We start from the raw sequence: 14,631 nt of genomic DNA, 5'->3' as shown, positions 1-14,631 counted from the left end.
GTGTTTTTTTATTTGTTTACCTTTCGTATACTTTGCACTTATATTGTGTTGTTGTTGTCACGTTCTGACCCTGTGCCCTGACTGGACATCTGTGAAAAATACCTTTATAGTTCATTGGATTCCTCCTCCAGCATAAGTAATTATTCTGATTCTAAGTTGACAGGCATGCGTGCATTCACACTTATTTGTCAAGTCAGTTCCTGACGTTTATTTGTTTTTTGTTGTTGTTGCTGCTTACAGGACAAGGCGGTCGCGTTCAAGATTTTCGAGTTGGGATTGAAGAAATATGGCGACACGCCCGAGTACATCCTCGCGTACATTGACTACCTCTCGCATCTCAATGGTGAGCGGGCGGCGTTTTACCATTCCCGTCTTTTGACACGGACTGCGCGGAAAAAGCAGCGTGACTTTTGAATTGTTTAAAAAAACTTTTAAAAATCTTGGCGGCGTGACTTTTAAATTGTTACAAAAACGAAAACAAATCCTGCTGTTTGCCAAATGAACGTAATCCTTCATGAGCAGGCAATGCCAGTGAGTTAAAATGGGAGTAAGGGATTGACTGATCCCATCCCATCGTCATTCTGGAGTTGATGAGTACTGCTTTTGTGGTTTGAGACTATAGACTAACAAATAAGACTCGACTGTTTCGCCTGGCCGACACTTCCCATGTAGTGGACTCTGGACTTTGTAGAATTCATATTTCCCAACTTTGTCAATGGCGCACTGAGATCCCTGAATGAATTGTGCCTTGTAAATGTAAATTGTGGCATGTTAGCAACAGTTTGTATGGCATGTTGCTTACATGCCATATGAAAGAAGAAGAATTTTTGTTATTATTATGGCTGTGACCGATGATGATTACGACCGTGACCGCTGTCAATGTGAAGTTCGCACACCGGTGTTGACGCTGATAATTGTTTTCCCCTGCAGAGGACAACAACACCAGAGTGCTGTTTGAGCGAGTGCTGACATCTGGGAGCCTACCGCCTGAAAAATCCAGGTAGTGTGGCATCACTCTCACCAAAATCGTTGCCATCATCGCAATTTTGATCATTTACTATATTTTGTTTTACCAGGTAAGGCCCACTGAGCTATTACAGAAGCTCTTTTTCAGAAGCGACTTGGCCACAAATGATAGGTGAACGAAGTGGGCTTATCACGTATAGCAGCCAAATACTCTAAACGCGTGATGTTGATTCTAAATGTGAAGGGAAAAAAATGGAGCCCCCGGAGAGAAAAATCCACACGACCACGGGGAGAGATGTCCAAACTCCATATATACAGGCCGTTAGGGTCGGCATCAAACCCATTATCCACATGATTGTCCTCATCATTTTCATCAGTCACGGTTACCACTGATTTATAATTGATTCGTGGGTTAGGCCACACAACGATCTGCCCAAATGAATGTCGTAAATTTCAACTTACGGGTGAGCTGAAAAATGCATCATCGGCCGGTTAAACGCTTGTTAATTTAATTCATTTGGCTTTGTCGGGTGGCGGAGAGGGTATCGCAACGTACATTTTGGCCCAGATAATTTCTGTGGAAGTACCGCAAAATCAACACACAAATTTTGCCATCGGCTGTGCAAAGCTACGCGTTGAATTTCACAGTTTACATCGCCGCCTTTCCTGAGACCAGTGCCGGACGAAGCTTACGCATTCTCGCCCGCCCCCCTCTCTCGTTCCTCTCCCACATGGACGCGCCGCCGTCGCCGTGACCCCAGCGAGATTTGGGCGCGATTCCTGAGCTTTGAGAGCAGCATCGGCGACCTGGCGAGCATCCTCAAGGTGGAGAAGCGGCGCTTCACCGCGTTCCGCGAGGAGTACGATGGCAAGGAGACGGCACTGCTTGTCGACCGCTACCAGTTCATGGACCTGTACCCCTGCTCTTCGTCCGAGCTCAAGGCTCTGGGATACAAGGTGACCTCCCCCCCCCCCCCCCCCAAATCCCCATGCAAGGCAGCCTGCACGCGAACTCCGGTCATCCTCGCAGCGTGACTTTTTCCCCCTCCGTGTTTGACTCCGTGTCTCTGCCTCTCTCTCGTGCAGGACGTAACGCGCGCTAAGATGACGTCGTCCCAGCCAGACCCTGTGTCCGTCCCGTCGACTGCGCCGACCTCCTCGGAGGAGGACGTAACGAGGAAGCCTGAATACCCCAAGCCAAACATCCACCAGATGACGCCGTTTCAGCCAAGACACATGGCTCGTGAGTGTTCGCGGGCGTGTGAGTGCGTGCGTCCATGTGTGTGCGTGCGTCTATGTGAGTGCGTGCGTCCATGTGTGTGTGTGCGTCCATGTCGCGTCTCCGAGTGGCTTGGCGGTGCGTGCTCTGTCCGCAGTCGTTTCGTACGGGGAGGTGTGACGATTTCCATTTTTTGCAACCGTCTGGTGATTTATGCATTGTTTTTTTTTATATATTGGGTGCAATTGTGAACAACAGTCATATCAGACATTAGTAGATCTAATCGACATATTTATTGATTCACTGCAGGTGTGTGGTGACGTTAGGAGATGTACCATACGCTCGGCATTTGAAGTGATTTCGCCGACAATGTGTTCAGGGAGGGAGTTCCATATCCGGACAGCAGAGTGAAGTTGTAAATTGCACCTCAAGCGCCCACAGACTTAATTCACATGTGGAGACCGTTGTGGGTGGTTTTTGAATATCAAGTATCATCGAAAGGTCTCCTCTTGCCACCGGCAACGTTCGTGAATCTCACCGAGATTCTCATCTCGTAAAATATTGAACGGTGGCACTTGAAACTGAATGAAGTGCAATGGTAAAAGTAACCTGTAATCTGTAATTAGATTTTATCTAAACCTACGAGATTTAAAACTGAAAATGAGTAAGCGCAAATGACAAATAACGTTTGTACCAGCTATAAATGAATTGGGGTGTGAGGTCGCCACCAAGAGACTGGCTGAAAACCAACTTCACCAACATTAAAACCAACATTTTCGCGCTCATTACACACAATGTGATGGCCACAAATGAATCACAATGCCTTGCTGATCTCACGAAGGCACATAAACCCATCACCATGCGAACTCCGGTCATCCATACAGCAGCAGCGGCTTTTGGCTAAGCCATCGAATAAAGACGGTTACTGCATCGCGTGGCGCTTTCAGATGTACTTCTGCGATCGTCTGGAACACTCTTCCTTCCGATATTAAGAAGCCGCTGGAGCTATACACTTTTAAATCATCTAGATTGAAAATTATTGTATTTAGAACTGCCCGTTGTTGTGCTTAGTTTGTTGTTCTTCCCCACACTTCCGATTTTTACGGTCGGCTACGTACAGTGCTAAAAAGTTCAACATACGTACACACACACAACCTGCGTAAACACGGAACGCATTTCGGGCCCACACACGTGTGCGGCATTGGGAGGGCTGAACGGCAGGAATTGAAGACGCTGGAGCTATGCAAAAAATAAAATAAATAAAATGATGACGTTTCGATTGCAACACAAGCAATCATCATCAGGTGGGAAAACCACAGCAATTGTAGTAAAACGCCTTGGAATAAGGCGCTTGCTGTGGTTTTCCCACCTGATGATGATTGCTTGTGTTGCAATCGAAACGTCGTGATTTAATTTATGTTATTTTCTACCTACGTGACTTTACCGAAAGAACCAAAGAGTATGGATCCCTGCAGTCACGAAAACTTCAAATCTAGATTGGAGCTATGCAGTTTAAGTCATCTAGATTGAAAACTCATTTCTTTAGAACTGCTTTTTGCGTTTAGTTTCTTGTCCTTCCCCCCCGGTGGGAATCGAAGACTCGCGGTAGCGACCCTCTCTGATTGTGTTTTCCCTTTCCCTGTGCTTCCTCACCGCAGCTCCTGGCCTGCACCCTGTTCCGGGAGGAGTGTTCCCCGTTCCTCCCGCCGCTGTGCACCTCATGAAGCTTTGTCCGCCCCCCTTAAGCTTCCAGGTGACACTTTAGATTGTACGGCCCCTTGTTAGGAGAAGCTTTAGATTGTACCGCTCCTCATTAAGAAATGCTTTAGATTGTACCGCCCCTTGTTAGGAGACGCTTTAGATTGTACCGCCCCTTGTTAGATGCTTTAGATTGTACCGCCCCTCATTAAGAAATGCTTTAGATTGTACCGCCCCTCGTTGGGAGATGCTTTAGATTGTACTGCTCCTCATTAAGAAATGCTTTAGATTGTACCACCCCTCGTTGGGAGACGCTTTAGATTGTACCGCCCCTCATTAAGAAATGCTTTAGATTGTACCGCCCCTCATTAGGAGACGCTTTAGATTGTACCGCCCCTCGTTACGAGGAGGCGGAGGTAAAGACAAAATCGCACCTCCGATTATCCATGGGTTGGCGGCGTATGGTGCGAAAGAAGTTTAGCAGATTGTACATTCAACATACTTACATGATTGTGCAAGTACTCGCTTACGTCACTGCTATGCGGAAGGACCTCTACTCGAGCGGACTGTAGATATGGCATCTTATTTCAATCTATACAATAGCGCCTTAGTCCAAGGCACTTGACAACAATTATAGCATTGTACTTAAGATGATAGTGGTTGAGATAATAAAGAGTAGAGTTGTTATTTAACGTGGTGGTGTAGTTATGGCGGCAGGAGAACATCCGTGAAAAAGAGCATCATAGTTCATCGGATTTCTCCAGGATAAATAAAGATTCCGATGCTTTATGAGAGATGGGATTTTGTTTGTCTGCTTAAGGATGGCTAAGCCAGACACCTGGACCTTTTTCGCATTGACGCATTTGTGATTTCTTATGACACCCCAGCCTAATAGCTGCGCTTCAAACTAAAACTATTTTTTATTTTACCAGCTAAGGCTCACTGAGCTATATAGTAGCTCTTTTGCAGAAGCGTCCTGGGTACCACAAATGACAGCTCAACGAAGTGGGTTATCATCACATGGAAATTCACAGCAGCTAGAAACGCATGTTTCTAGAATGGGGTTGTTATATTTAAAGTGGGGATATTGTTTTCTTCGGGCTTTTTACAACTTACCGGGCCGAGAGGGACGATCGTTGACTCACGACCCCCTGCGTGCGTCCTGCTTGTTTTCAGGGCCCGTTCGTGCACGTGGACAAGCTGATCGACCTCTTCAGGGAATTCAAGCTCCCGGAGAGTATGTATGGGGAGCATGTTGGGCTGCGTTTGCTTGAAGTGAAAATGGATACGCGCCTCCACACCCGTCCATACATTGCATTATTACACAGAGAGTGCTTGCCACCAATGAACTACAATGCCTTTGCTTATCTCGTCAAGGAGCATAAACCGTCATCACGCGAACTCCGGTCATCCACAAAGCAGCGGTTTTTGGCTAAGCCATCGAACAAAGACGGCCACTGCATCACGCGATTTCAGATGCGCTTCTGCGGGCGTCTGGAATGCTCTTCCGATATTAGCAAGCCACTGGGAGCTATGCACTTTTAAATCATCTAGAACTGCTTTTTTGTGTTTAGTTTGTTGTCCCTTCCCCGCACCTCCGATTAGCACAGTTGGCTACGTACGGTGCGAAAGAAGTTCAACGTACGTACATACATTAGCGAATCCAAACATGATTTTTTTTATTCAGGCTTAATGACACCGCAACCAAAATAAAATATTCCTGAGCGAGTTTTCAGACGTCACGCTTTATTAAACCGCGAGCAACTCCTTTGACATCGGAGTATCCTCGGTGCAATGTACTTTATGTTTGCCGGTTGTAAATCTCTTTCTCCCACCGCCTCTTCCAGACAGGACGGAGCTGAACTCCGGAACGTCTCTTGAGAATTACATTTTCCGTTGCGGTGCCATTAAAAAAAAACGTAGACTATTTTAGTGAGCTGCGTAGATCTTTTTCAGAAGTGGCCTGGCCACAAATGGTAGCTCAACGAAGTGGCTTATCGTCATTTGGAAATTTAGAGCAGCAAAAATACTCGAAACGCACGTTGATTCTACATGTGGAGGGAAAAACTGGAGAACCAGGATAAAAATCCCCGCGACCACCACGGGGAGAGAGATCAAACTCACGACCTCCTGTATACCAGAACGAGGTAGTTAACATCTCGTAGCCACCATGGCTCCCCTATAATATTTGTGTGCCGACTGCAAATATTCTGAAGTTTCTCTGTTAAGCTGAACGACGGGTGCTCAGCCGTGCGACTTGTCTCCCACCTCCCCCGCCCCTCACGATTTCCCAACACCCAGCGGTGGGAAAGGCGGTCGAGCTCATCTCCCAGAGCCACGCGTCGGCCGAGGCGGCCGCGGCCACGGCGTCGGCGGCCGAGGGGAACAACGGCAGCGCCGACGGCGGCGCCCACCGGGGTCACGACACCGTGCGCAGGTCGGGGGCGGTGAAGCGCTCGGCGGCGGACGACTCGGACGAGGAGGACGACAAGGCGAGGGCGGGCGGAGGGGCGTCCTCGTCTTCCGTCTCTTCGGCGTCGTCCTCGAACGCTAAACGGGCGATGACTTCTACCACCCCGCCCGCCCATGACATTTACCGCGTGCGGCAGCAGAAGAAAGTGCGATAGTGCCGCTGAGCCCCTCCCTCCCTCCCAGTCATCCATCCATCCATCCCTCCCTCCCTCCCGTAGCACGCTCAGCGCACTCCCACACTGGGCTTGCCACCTGTATAGATGGGTTTACCATTCACACCAGGCTTGTCCACCCCCAGTGTACATTGGGCTTGCCACCTGTACAGACTGCTGTTGCCTCCGCTGCATGCATTAAACTTACCACCACTTTTCAATACCTGTCTTTGTGGGTTTGTCTTTTACAAACTGGGCTGACTGCAAGTATAAATTGGGCTTGCCACTTGCACAGACTTCACTTGCCATCCATCGGTACGTGGTATACAACCTCTGCTGACAGGCCTTACTCAGAAGTGTAGAGCTACCAGTTTGCACCGGGTTTGATGTCGTTGAAAGCATGGAACTTGACCCCACTCCTGAATGCACTTGTCATTGGTATCGACTGGGTTTGGCACCTGTACATCCCGGGCTTTCCACCGATATCTCATCCTGACTTGCCAAATGTGTCCAATGTGAATTACACCAGTCCAGGCTAGGCCTATTGTACCTGTGGTGTGGTGGTCCATCGTGTCGACAATAGTCCCAAGGCAATGCTCCACGCACAAGGGACGCTGATGGCGCTGCGGTGGCAGGCGATGCCGGTGGCGTCGGTAGTGTTAGCCGCTGCCAGCGTTATTGCGCAATCTGTGGAGCGTGTGTGTGTGTTGGAAGAGGAGCGGTGGTGTAGCGGTTAGCGTGCTGCGCTGCGAACCCGGCAACCCGGGTTCGTATCTCCGCTCGCGGCCAACACGAGTGCGGATTATCCTGAACCGGTCGTGGGCTTTCCCCTAGATCGACTCGGCCTCAAATGAGTACCTGGTGCGGTGTGTAAAACATCGCCACTAGGGAGACAAAGGCGACCGCGTGCGGTGTTGGCCACCCACCCCCTCGTGTGCCGTTCCAGCCTTCATAGGTGCTCGTGAACAGCACTTGCCCCAACAGTCTGTTAAGGCTATACAGGGCATCTTTCTCTTTGCTGTGTCGATGGAGAGCCCCTCATGATTGCTCCAGACCTTTCGTGCTACGCCGCTTGCAAATGCTCTTTTGCAATGTGGATAATTAAACATCTAGAACATGACAGCTAAGAGAATGCAAACAAAATGGACTTCATTTTTTGTTATTTTATAAAGTTGACTTTCCACGGCCGCGTGGGAGAGAGAGCGACATTTTTTGTGTTCAATTTGTAACAACAAAAAACGCCTTGAGGAATTTACGGGCCCGACATTGTCCTGAGTAAACTTGGGACCAAATGCGAGTTTCCGAGATGAGCTACGTTTGTTCAATTTGAAAACCCTTTTGAAAAAAAAAAGAATATTTTTTAAGGAGGACGCATTGCAAACAAAAAAGCAAGTAGCTATTGTCGGTGTTTTCTCAGACTGTCTCAAGCTGCCTTGACATCAATTTGCGGCTTTGCTAACGAGAGAAAAAATTATGTCATCATGGCCGCAGCCTCTCTAGTGGGTGTCACTTACAACGTTACTGCAGGGCTACAGCACCGTACTTAAATTTTTTTTTTCTCTCTCTTGTTGGGCAACCTGGGATACAACGGCCTAGATTTGTACCAACGGGATGCGAACTTGCGTATCGAGTTGCTCACTTGGTGATCGGGCGTAAAAAGTTTGGGCACGTTAAGCGGCACATGGTGTTTTGTGCCACGCGGCAGGTCAATCGGATTTTCCCAGATAAAGAGCTCTGGCCCATTAACGCCTTCAGCAATGCTGCTGGAGAAAGGTTTTTGTGGCATTTTGGGTTGGAGAGGAACGCTCAACGGCTCTTAAAGAGTGGCTGCTTGTGATGTCACTGCGTGGAAACGTGCACCACCGTCCACGTACTTTTAATTTCCCATCGACGTGGGGAATTAAAAGTACGAGACATCACGACATCATGAACGAATTGTTCTATATATACTTTAATGAGGACGTGCAAGCCTCTTCATGAGCTACTAGCAGTCGGCAAATGATGGTGTAACTATTTTTCACCTCTTCGACCAAATCACCTGACATGCAACCAATCTTTTCATATTTCAGAAGCTAGGCAGCGTTGAGCCTCAATAGTGCTTGGACGGGCGACCACGGCATGAATGCAGGTGCAGACTGTCGCGTGGCTACGCCGCGAATCGAGATTGGTGAGGAAAAATCCATTGTACTGTACTATTTTCCAATCTCTGCGCTCCCTGTTGTCCCGAGTCAGTGCCGGTGAAGTCCGGCATCGAGGCCTCCACAAGCGACGCGGGGGGGGGGGGGGGGGGGGTGGGGGGAGGCCCTTGTCCAGCTGTGCAATTTCACCTTCGACTGCTGGGAACGAATGCTTGAGCTCGGACTTGGCTCAGTCGGCCAGTCATGGGTTCCCTCTGTGCACCGTTTGTGGATCATCTTCGATCGAATTGAGATGCTCCTCGAGGAATTGCCCCTTTGTGGTGGACGTCGTTCAAAGGGGAGAAAATTCCTCATGTCAATTCACCCTTCGGGGACGGTCTTGATATTTATGGAAAAAACTAACCTCTTAAGCGCGTTGCGCGCACACGCTGCTGTAAACCCCGACCGGAGCGCGTGTGCGCTCTGCACTTCTCAACATGCAGACCCGACGCAGTCTGTGCGAGAATGCACTGACATTTCATGCTTGATGATGGGAAGAGTTGGCGCGGGGGAGGGGAAGGGAAAACCTAAAAATATTTTTTAATGCATTGTATAAATTTACATCAATGTGTGAGACACTGTAAGTCCGACTGTGTTTTTATTGTGTGCGTTGCAGAAGTGTATATAAGACGACGCGAACGCATTTTTTGTTTGTTTCGCGCTTTACTTTTTTGCGCGTTCAAATGCGACGGCCGCGCTTGGATTTTTACCCTGACGCGAATCTGCACAGGCAGTTGCCGACGGCGGCAGCCGAATTGACGTGCTATGTCGAATCGCGCAAAAAATACACCTGAAAGTTGGGGGGGGGGGGGGGGAAACCAGTTCCTAGCCAAGTGATGTCGCTTAATGTTCGCGTGGAATGTTTCGACGTTGAGCCATGGTTAGATTTGTCATTTTTTGTTTGTCGCCGTTTTTCCATGCCAAAACTTCATGCTCGAGGCGCAGCACAGTCTATACACGATGTCGTTTTGGAAATTGTTATCAGTGGTCAAAATCGGTTTAACACGTAGGCTTTCGCGACCGCAACTCTGGCTGTCGCCTGATGATGCTAGTTGTAATTACTGGTGAAACATCGTACTCGAATTGTAAATGTTGTGGGTTTGCTCTCCAACACACCGGTGTGCTGTACTTGTAACGAATTGCCATGTTTTGTCCAAGTGACAAAGCTTACTAATTGGCTGTGTCGGGTGGTGGCGGACATAACGGCACATTTATGCGATCTAACCCTAACAACCTAACCCCTAAAACCTCTGTTATGGAGTTGGCAATATACAAATACAGGGTGCTTCAAACGAATTTTAACACTTCTGAGAATTTGCAACATTACCACAAGAAATGTGCCTCTGGAGACCACCTGGAGAAGATTCCAGGCACGCGTTGACAACGATGGCGAACAAGTGGAGACTGACTTTTCGAAGCTATTACCATCACATTTGTTATCATGTTCTTTTTCCATTAAAAACTAAAATCCCATAAAAGTGTTAACATTTTTTGGAAGCACCCTGTAGGCAAGTCCCCACCGTGTGAAACTTATTTGTCCCGCTGCCCATGCTCTCCGGCGCTCTCCCTCTGCGGTGAAACATCGAGGCGTAGAAATAGGACCCCAGTTCTGAAGAGTTCCGTTTCGGTGGTATCCGCGTTGTGCTCCGATGAGAAGTGCCGGCGTGGTGTAACCGTCATGTGTTGGCTCATTTCAACCACCGCTTGTAAGTATATGTAAAAAAAAACCTAAAACCTCCCACAAAATAGAAAGTTTTCATACTTTTGTTAAATATATAGCAGACGTCATTCTTTTTCCACTTACAAATGTGTACAATAATGCCAGCGCGCCGCGGACGTTTATACGTGGATGTGCATGTTACACTAACTAGGGCGTGAAAGTGAAATACATGGATACATTCAAGGATCGTGTTCATTGCTTCAGGGTAGGATGCCTTAGACCAAGAGAGTGTCTCCGAGGCTTACGTTTCACGTCTTGAAAATGTATTCTGAAGTGGCTTAATAAAAAAAAATGTCCCTGTACCTAAATTGCAGGCGATGCCAATGTCAATATTTGCAGCCCCGTGTGCCTGGTGGATGGTCCACTGGGTTCCACGTGTGAGCCAGTTTACAGATGCAAGTGGGAGAAGGACATTTGCAAATGTGGTGAACTGTGCCTGGTTCCCAAAGCCACGTGACATTGCCACGTGAACCGGACAGCCCTGACCATTGAAATGTTTGGCGCTTTGGCAGTGAGCCCCTGCGCCCAATTAAATTAGAACCGAATATGATTTTAATGTATTTAGGACCCCGTGAATCCACACCGTGGCTTGTACATTTTGACTAAAAACGAAATAAATGGAAATTATTGACACTCCGGCGTTTGTTTTCTTTAATCGCGGTTGTTGAGCACAGGCCCCAAAGGTCCAGAACAGCGGGCGTCCAGTAACAAACAGCACTATTGTAAATGCCGTATAATAGAAGTTAATACGGAGACCAGAACCACTCCTGTTTTTACATTACGTTGAACATCTTTCGCACCGGACGTAGCCCCACCGTGCCCATCGGTGAGTAGAGGCCAGCCGTGCAGACGGCAGAAATTGTAAAACAAGTTTCGCACAGCAGTTCCTGAACATTGGGAAAACCTGCGTCCCTCCTGCATTTGGCGATGACGTTGGGTTATACTGGTAGGAACCTGGTTACACCAGCCCACAGGGGATTATTGTGTCCGTCGTGCAGGGAGGGGCTGGGTGGGGAGGGAGGGGCTGGGTGGGGAGTGTGGGGAGGGGCTCGGTGAGGAGGGGCTCGGTGGGGAGGGGCTGGGTGGGGAGGGTGGGGCTGGGTGGGGAGGGTGGGTGGGTGGGAGGGGTGGGGAGGGGCTGGTCACCCCGTGGTGCCCTTATAAAACTCAACGTTTAACCTACTCACGCCGGCTTGTGCCCGCCCTCACAGTCGGCCATATTTGCGGAATACACCACGCCGCCGTTGACCCTGGCCATTGACCGAGCAACCCAACGTTCCTACAAGCTCCCTCCGCAGGAATGTGTTCAGGGTTCACGGGGGTTGGGGAGGCGATTGCCCTCGACCCATGGCACCGTGAAGGAGTCGGTTGATTGCCAGTTCTTCACTGGGGGGGAGGGCGGGATGCGTAGTGTGGTGCGTCGCGTGATCCTCAGTAGCTGGTGGTGGGTTTTCGGCCGACATGATGAAAAAGAGGACGACGTCGAGGAAGCTGAGCACCCTGGGATGTAGTTGACACTCTCACCTGGCTCGACCCACCCTCGACTGGCCGCTGTTGTCGGTTCCTGCCAGGGTGGGTCGCTCGTAAGGTCACTCGCCATGACTCGACCCAGCCGAGGAGCTCGCAAGCCTCTCCCTAACCCTAAGCTTTGGGATCATTGGCGGTTCACCATTGCTACTCGAGAGCAGAGATTGAGCCAAATTTGACGTGAAATTGTTTTTATGTCATGGGTTTGTTTGTGCAGTGACTGGGCTAAGGCAGTCACCTCGGGCGAAAGCCTGGGTTCGAATTCTGGATTTCAGCGGTACCAACTGGGCGCTGACCTCTTGAGACATCTGGCAACTTCACAGAGTGAATTTAAATGCCAACACTGTCCCATGGCAGAACCAAGGAACGATCATGTTTAAGTCACTGGGTCCAAAACCATAAATATTCGCAACCATGCTTCGGGGCTATTGTTTCCTGGAGAAAACCCACAATACCATGGCAACCCATCATAAAGGGTACAGATAGCAGGCCAATAAAGCCAGCATTGTAAAATGCTATACAAATCAGTCCGTCAAAATAATTTTGTTCTTCCAAGAGTACATCAACATAGCAGCTGTGTTAGTGTGCTGGGAAAAAATACTCCATTCACTGGCTACACTTAACAATTCACTCACGTTGAACTCAACTCACTCACTCAATGAATGCACAATGGGAAACTGTGCAGTTAGGACCACGTTAGACTTTGATCTAGACAGTCAGTAGTGTCTCCCCCTCGAAGATTTGACGATTGTCACAATTACAAATGCCAGGTCATGGCTTGATTCTTCGTCTCATGAACTGTAACTAGTCCACTTGTGAACATTCGCCCTACGAACTTCAGAGATACGAACAATCCTGTCCATATGTCCAGTTGCCTGTTCAGACCGAGAGTCGCAAGTCCAACCGCCACACAATACATGGTGGTGGTGGCATCTACATCTGCAGAACGTGAAGAACCAGTGGCATATACATCTGCAGAATATGAAGAACCAGTGGCATCTACATCTGCAGAACATGAAGAACTAGTGGCATCTACAGAACGTGAAGAACCAGTGGCATCTACATCTACATAACGTGAAGAACCAGTGGCATATACATCTCCAGGAGATTATACAACGTTTACATTTCCTGTTTAGAGCACATGCCGTAAAACATTTTTGGAATCTTCAGGAGTAAAGTTGGACTTACAAACAAATCGAATTACGAAACACATTCCTGCGGAGGGAGCTAGTAGGAACGTTGGGTTGCTCGGTCAATGGCCAGGGTCAACGGCGGCGTGGTGTATTCCGCAAATATGCCCAACTGTGAGGGCGGGCACAAGCCGGCACGAGTAGGTTAAATGTTGAGTTTTATAAGGGCACCACGGGGCGACCAGCCCCTCCCCACCCAGCCCCACCCCTCCCGCCCCCCACCCAGCCCCAGCCTCCCCACCCAGCCCATCCCCACCCTCCCCACCCAAGTCGAAAAAAAGAGGCTCTCTTTGTTATTTTGTTTGTCGACCCCTAGGATAGAGGGAGCTTTGCGATCGAAACGTCGTGATCTATTAATTTTCTACCTACGTGACTTTACCGAAAGAACCAAAGAGTATGGATTCCTGCAGTCACGAAAGCTTCAAATCACGATAGGAGGGGGGGTGGGTGTTAACGCCAAAATGAAGAGGAGAAACACTACGGGATGAATAACTTATCCACGCGATTGATGAACTCATCAACTAGATCGCCATTGAATTCCTGACCATCCCCGGAGGAGGGAGGGGGGGGTTACCCCTTGCACCCAATCCCCTCCTCCCTGACCTCACATGAGGCTCCGTAGGGGTCAAACTCACTTTGCTTCGACAGTCCAAAATTAATTAACTGTGAGCAGCCAATAACACGGATTGCGATTTCTTGCACCCAACAAAACGGCAGGATTGGGCATGCGTGGCGTGCGTCCGTACATAATGTGCACGCGCATTACGTATTTTGATTACCCTATGAATAATGCATATCAATTGTAAGTTACATGCAAATGTAGTGGCATGGTTGAACATGATCGCCACTGCCTATAGCCGGCAGTACTAGCTTGTGCCAGTAGGGAGCGGAAGGGAGACTGAACCTGCTGGACCGCCTATTGGCCCGAGGCAATCCCTGGGGGGAGAATCATTCTCCAGGCCCTTGGAGAAGGTCCTGGAAGGAGGGCGTGGTTAGGGGCGGAGTCAGCCGGGATCCTGTATATAAGCCAGGTCGCTGAGCGGTCCCGGCAGTCATCGTCCGGCCGAAGAGCCTCACCTTGAGCCCTGAAGAGAGACGAACCCCTTGGCTAGGATCGGCTCGAGCTCGTACCAGTGAGAACTCTGGCTTATAACCAGTCAAGACTCAAGATAAAACTCAAGCCCCAGCAGTGTAGGCGTAATGATAGCCAGTAAGAGGCGAGCTCGCCCGGAGGATCTCCCTCCATAGAATATCGGGTGAAAGGGGCCGTTACCTCTTTGTGTTGTAGTCTGTTTGTGTTGTAATAAACGTGTTGCCTCAGAGTAAGCTTCCTCCAGTTTATTACCCACGACACATACATTACCCCCCCCCCCCGCGTTCCCTCTGGCCTTCGCACCTGATTGGTTCACAAGTGACGACATCACATTTACCTCCCCCCCCCCCCCGTCTATTTAAGAACGAACCAGGATGAGGATTTCTCCACAACTCTGACTGTCGCCTGATGATGCTG

General features: G+C 49.2%; 1 protein-coding gene across 1 annotated transcript in view; it reads left to right on the top strand.

Moving 5' to 3' along the window:
- Positions 1–11,037, top strand: part of CSTF3 (cleavage stimulation factor subunit 3) — a 51,977-nt gene extending 40,940 nt beyond the window's left edge. Inside the window, exons 15-21 of the mRNA XM_078607343.1 lie at positions 241–343; positions 931–1,000; positions 1,728–1,923; positions 2,053–2,209; positions 3,844–3,938; positions 5,060–5,120; positions 6,185–11,037. Of these exons, the coding sequence (XP_078463469.1) occupies positions 241–343; positions 931–1,000; positions 1,728–1,923; positions 2,053–2,209; positions 3,844–3,938; positions 5,060–5,120; positions 6,185–6,510 (1,008 nt within the window). The 3' untranslated portion in view covers positions 6,511–11,037. The remainder of the gene's footprint in view (positions 1–240; positions 344–930; positions 1,001–1,727; positions 1,924–2,052; positions 2,210–3,843; positions 3,939–5,059; positions 5,121–6,184) is intronic.
- The last annotated feature ends 3,594 nt before the right edge of the window (positions 11,038–14,631 follow it).

The sequence above is a fragment of the Lampetra planeri genome, chromosome 27, assembly GCF_965212315.1.
Source record: "Lampetra planeri chromosome 27, kcLamPlan1.2.h2, whole genome shotgun sequence".
In the NCBI taxonomy this organism is placed as follows: Eukaryota; Metazoa; Chordata; class Hyperoartia; order Petromyzontiformes; family Petromyzontidae; genus Lampetra; species Lampetra planeri.
This window is presented reverse-complemented; position numbering and strand designations above follow the sequence as displayed.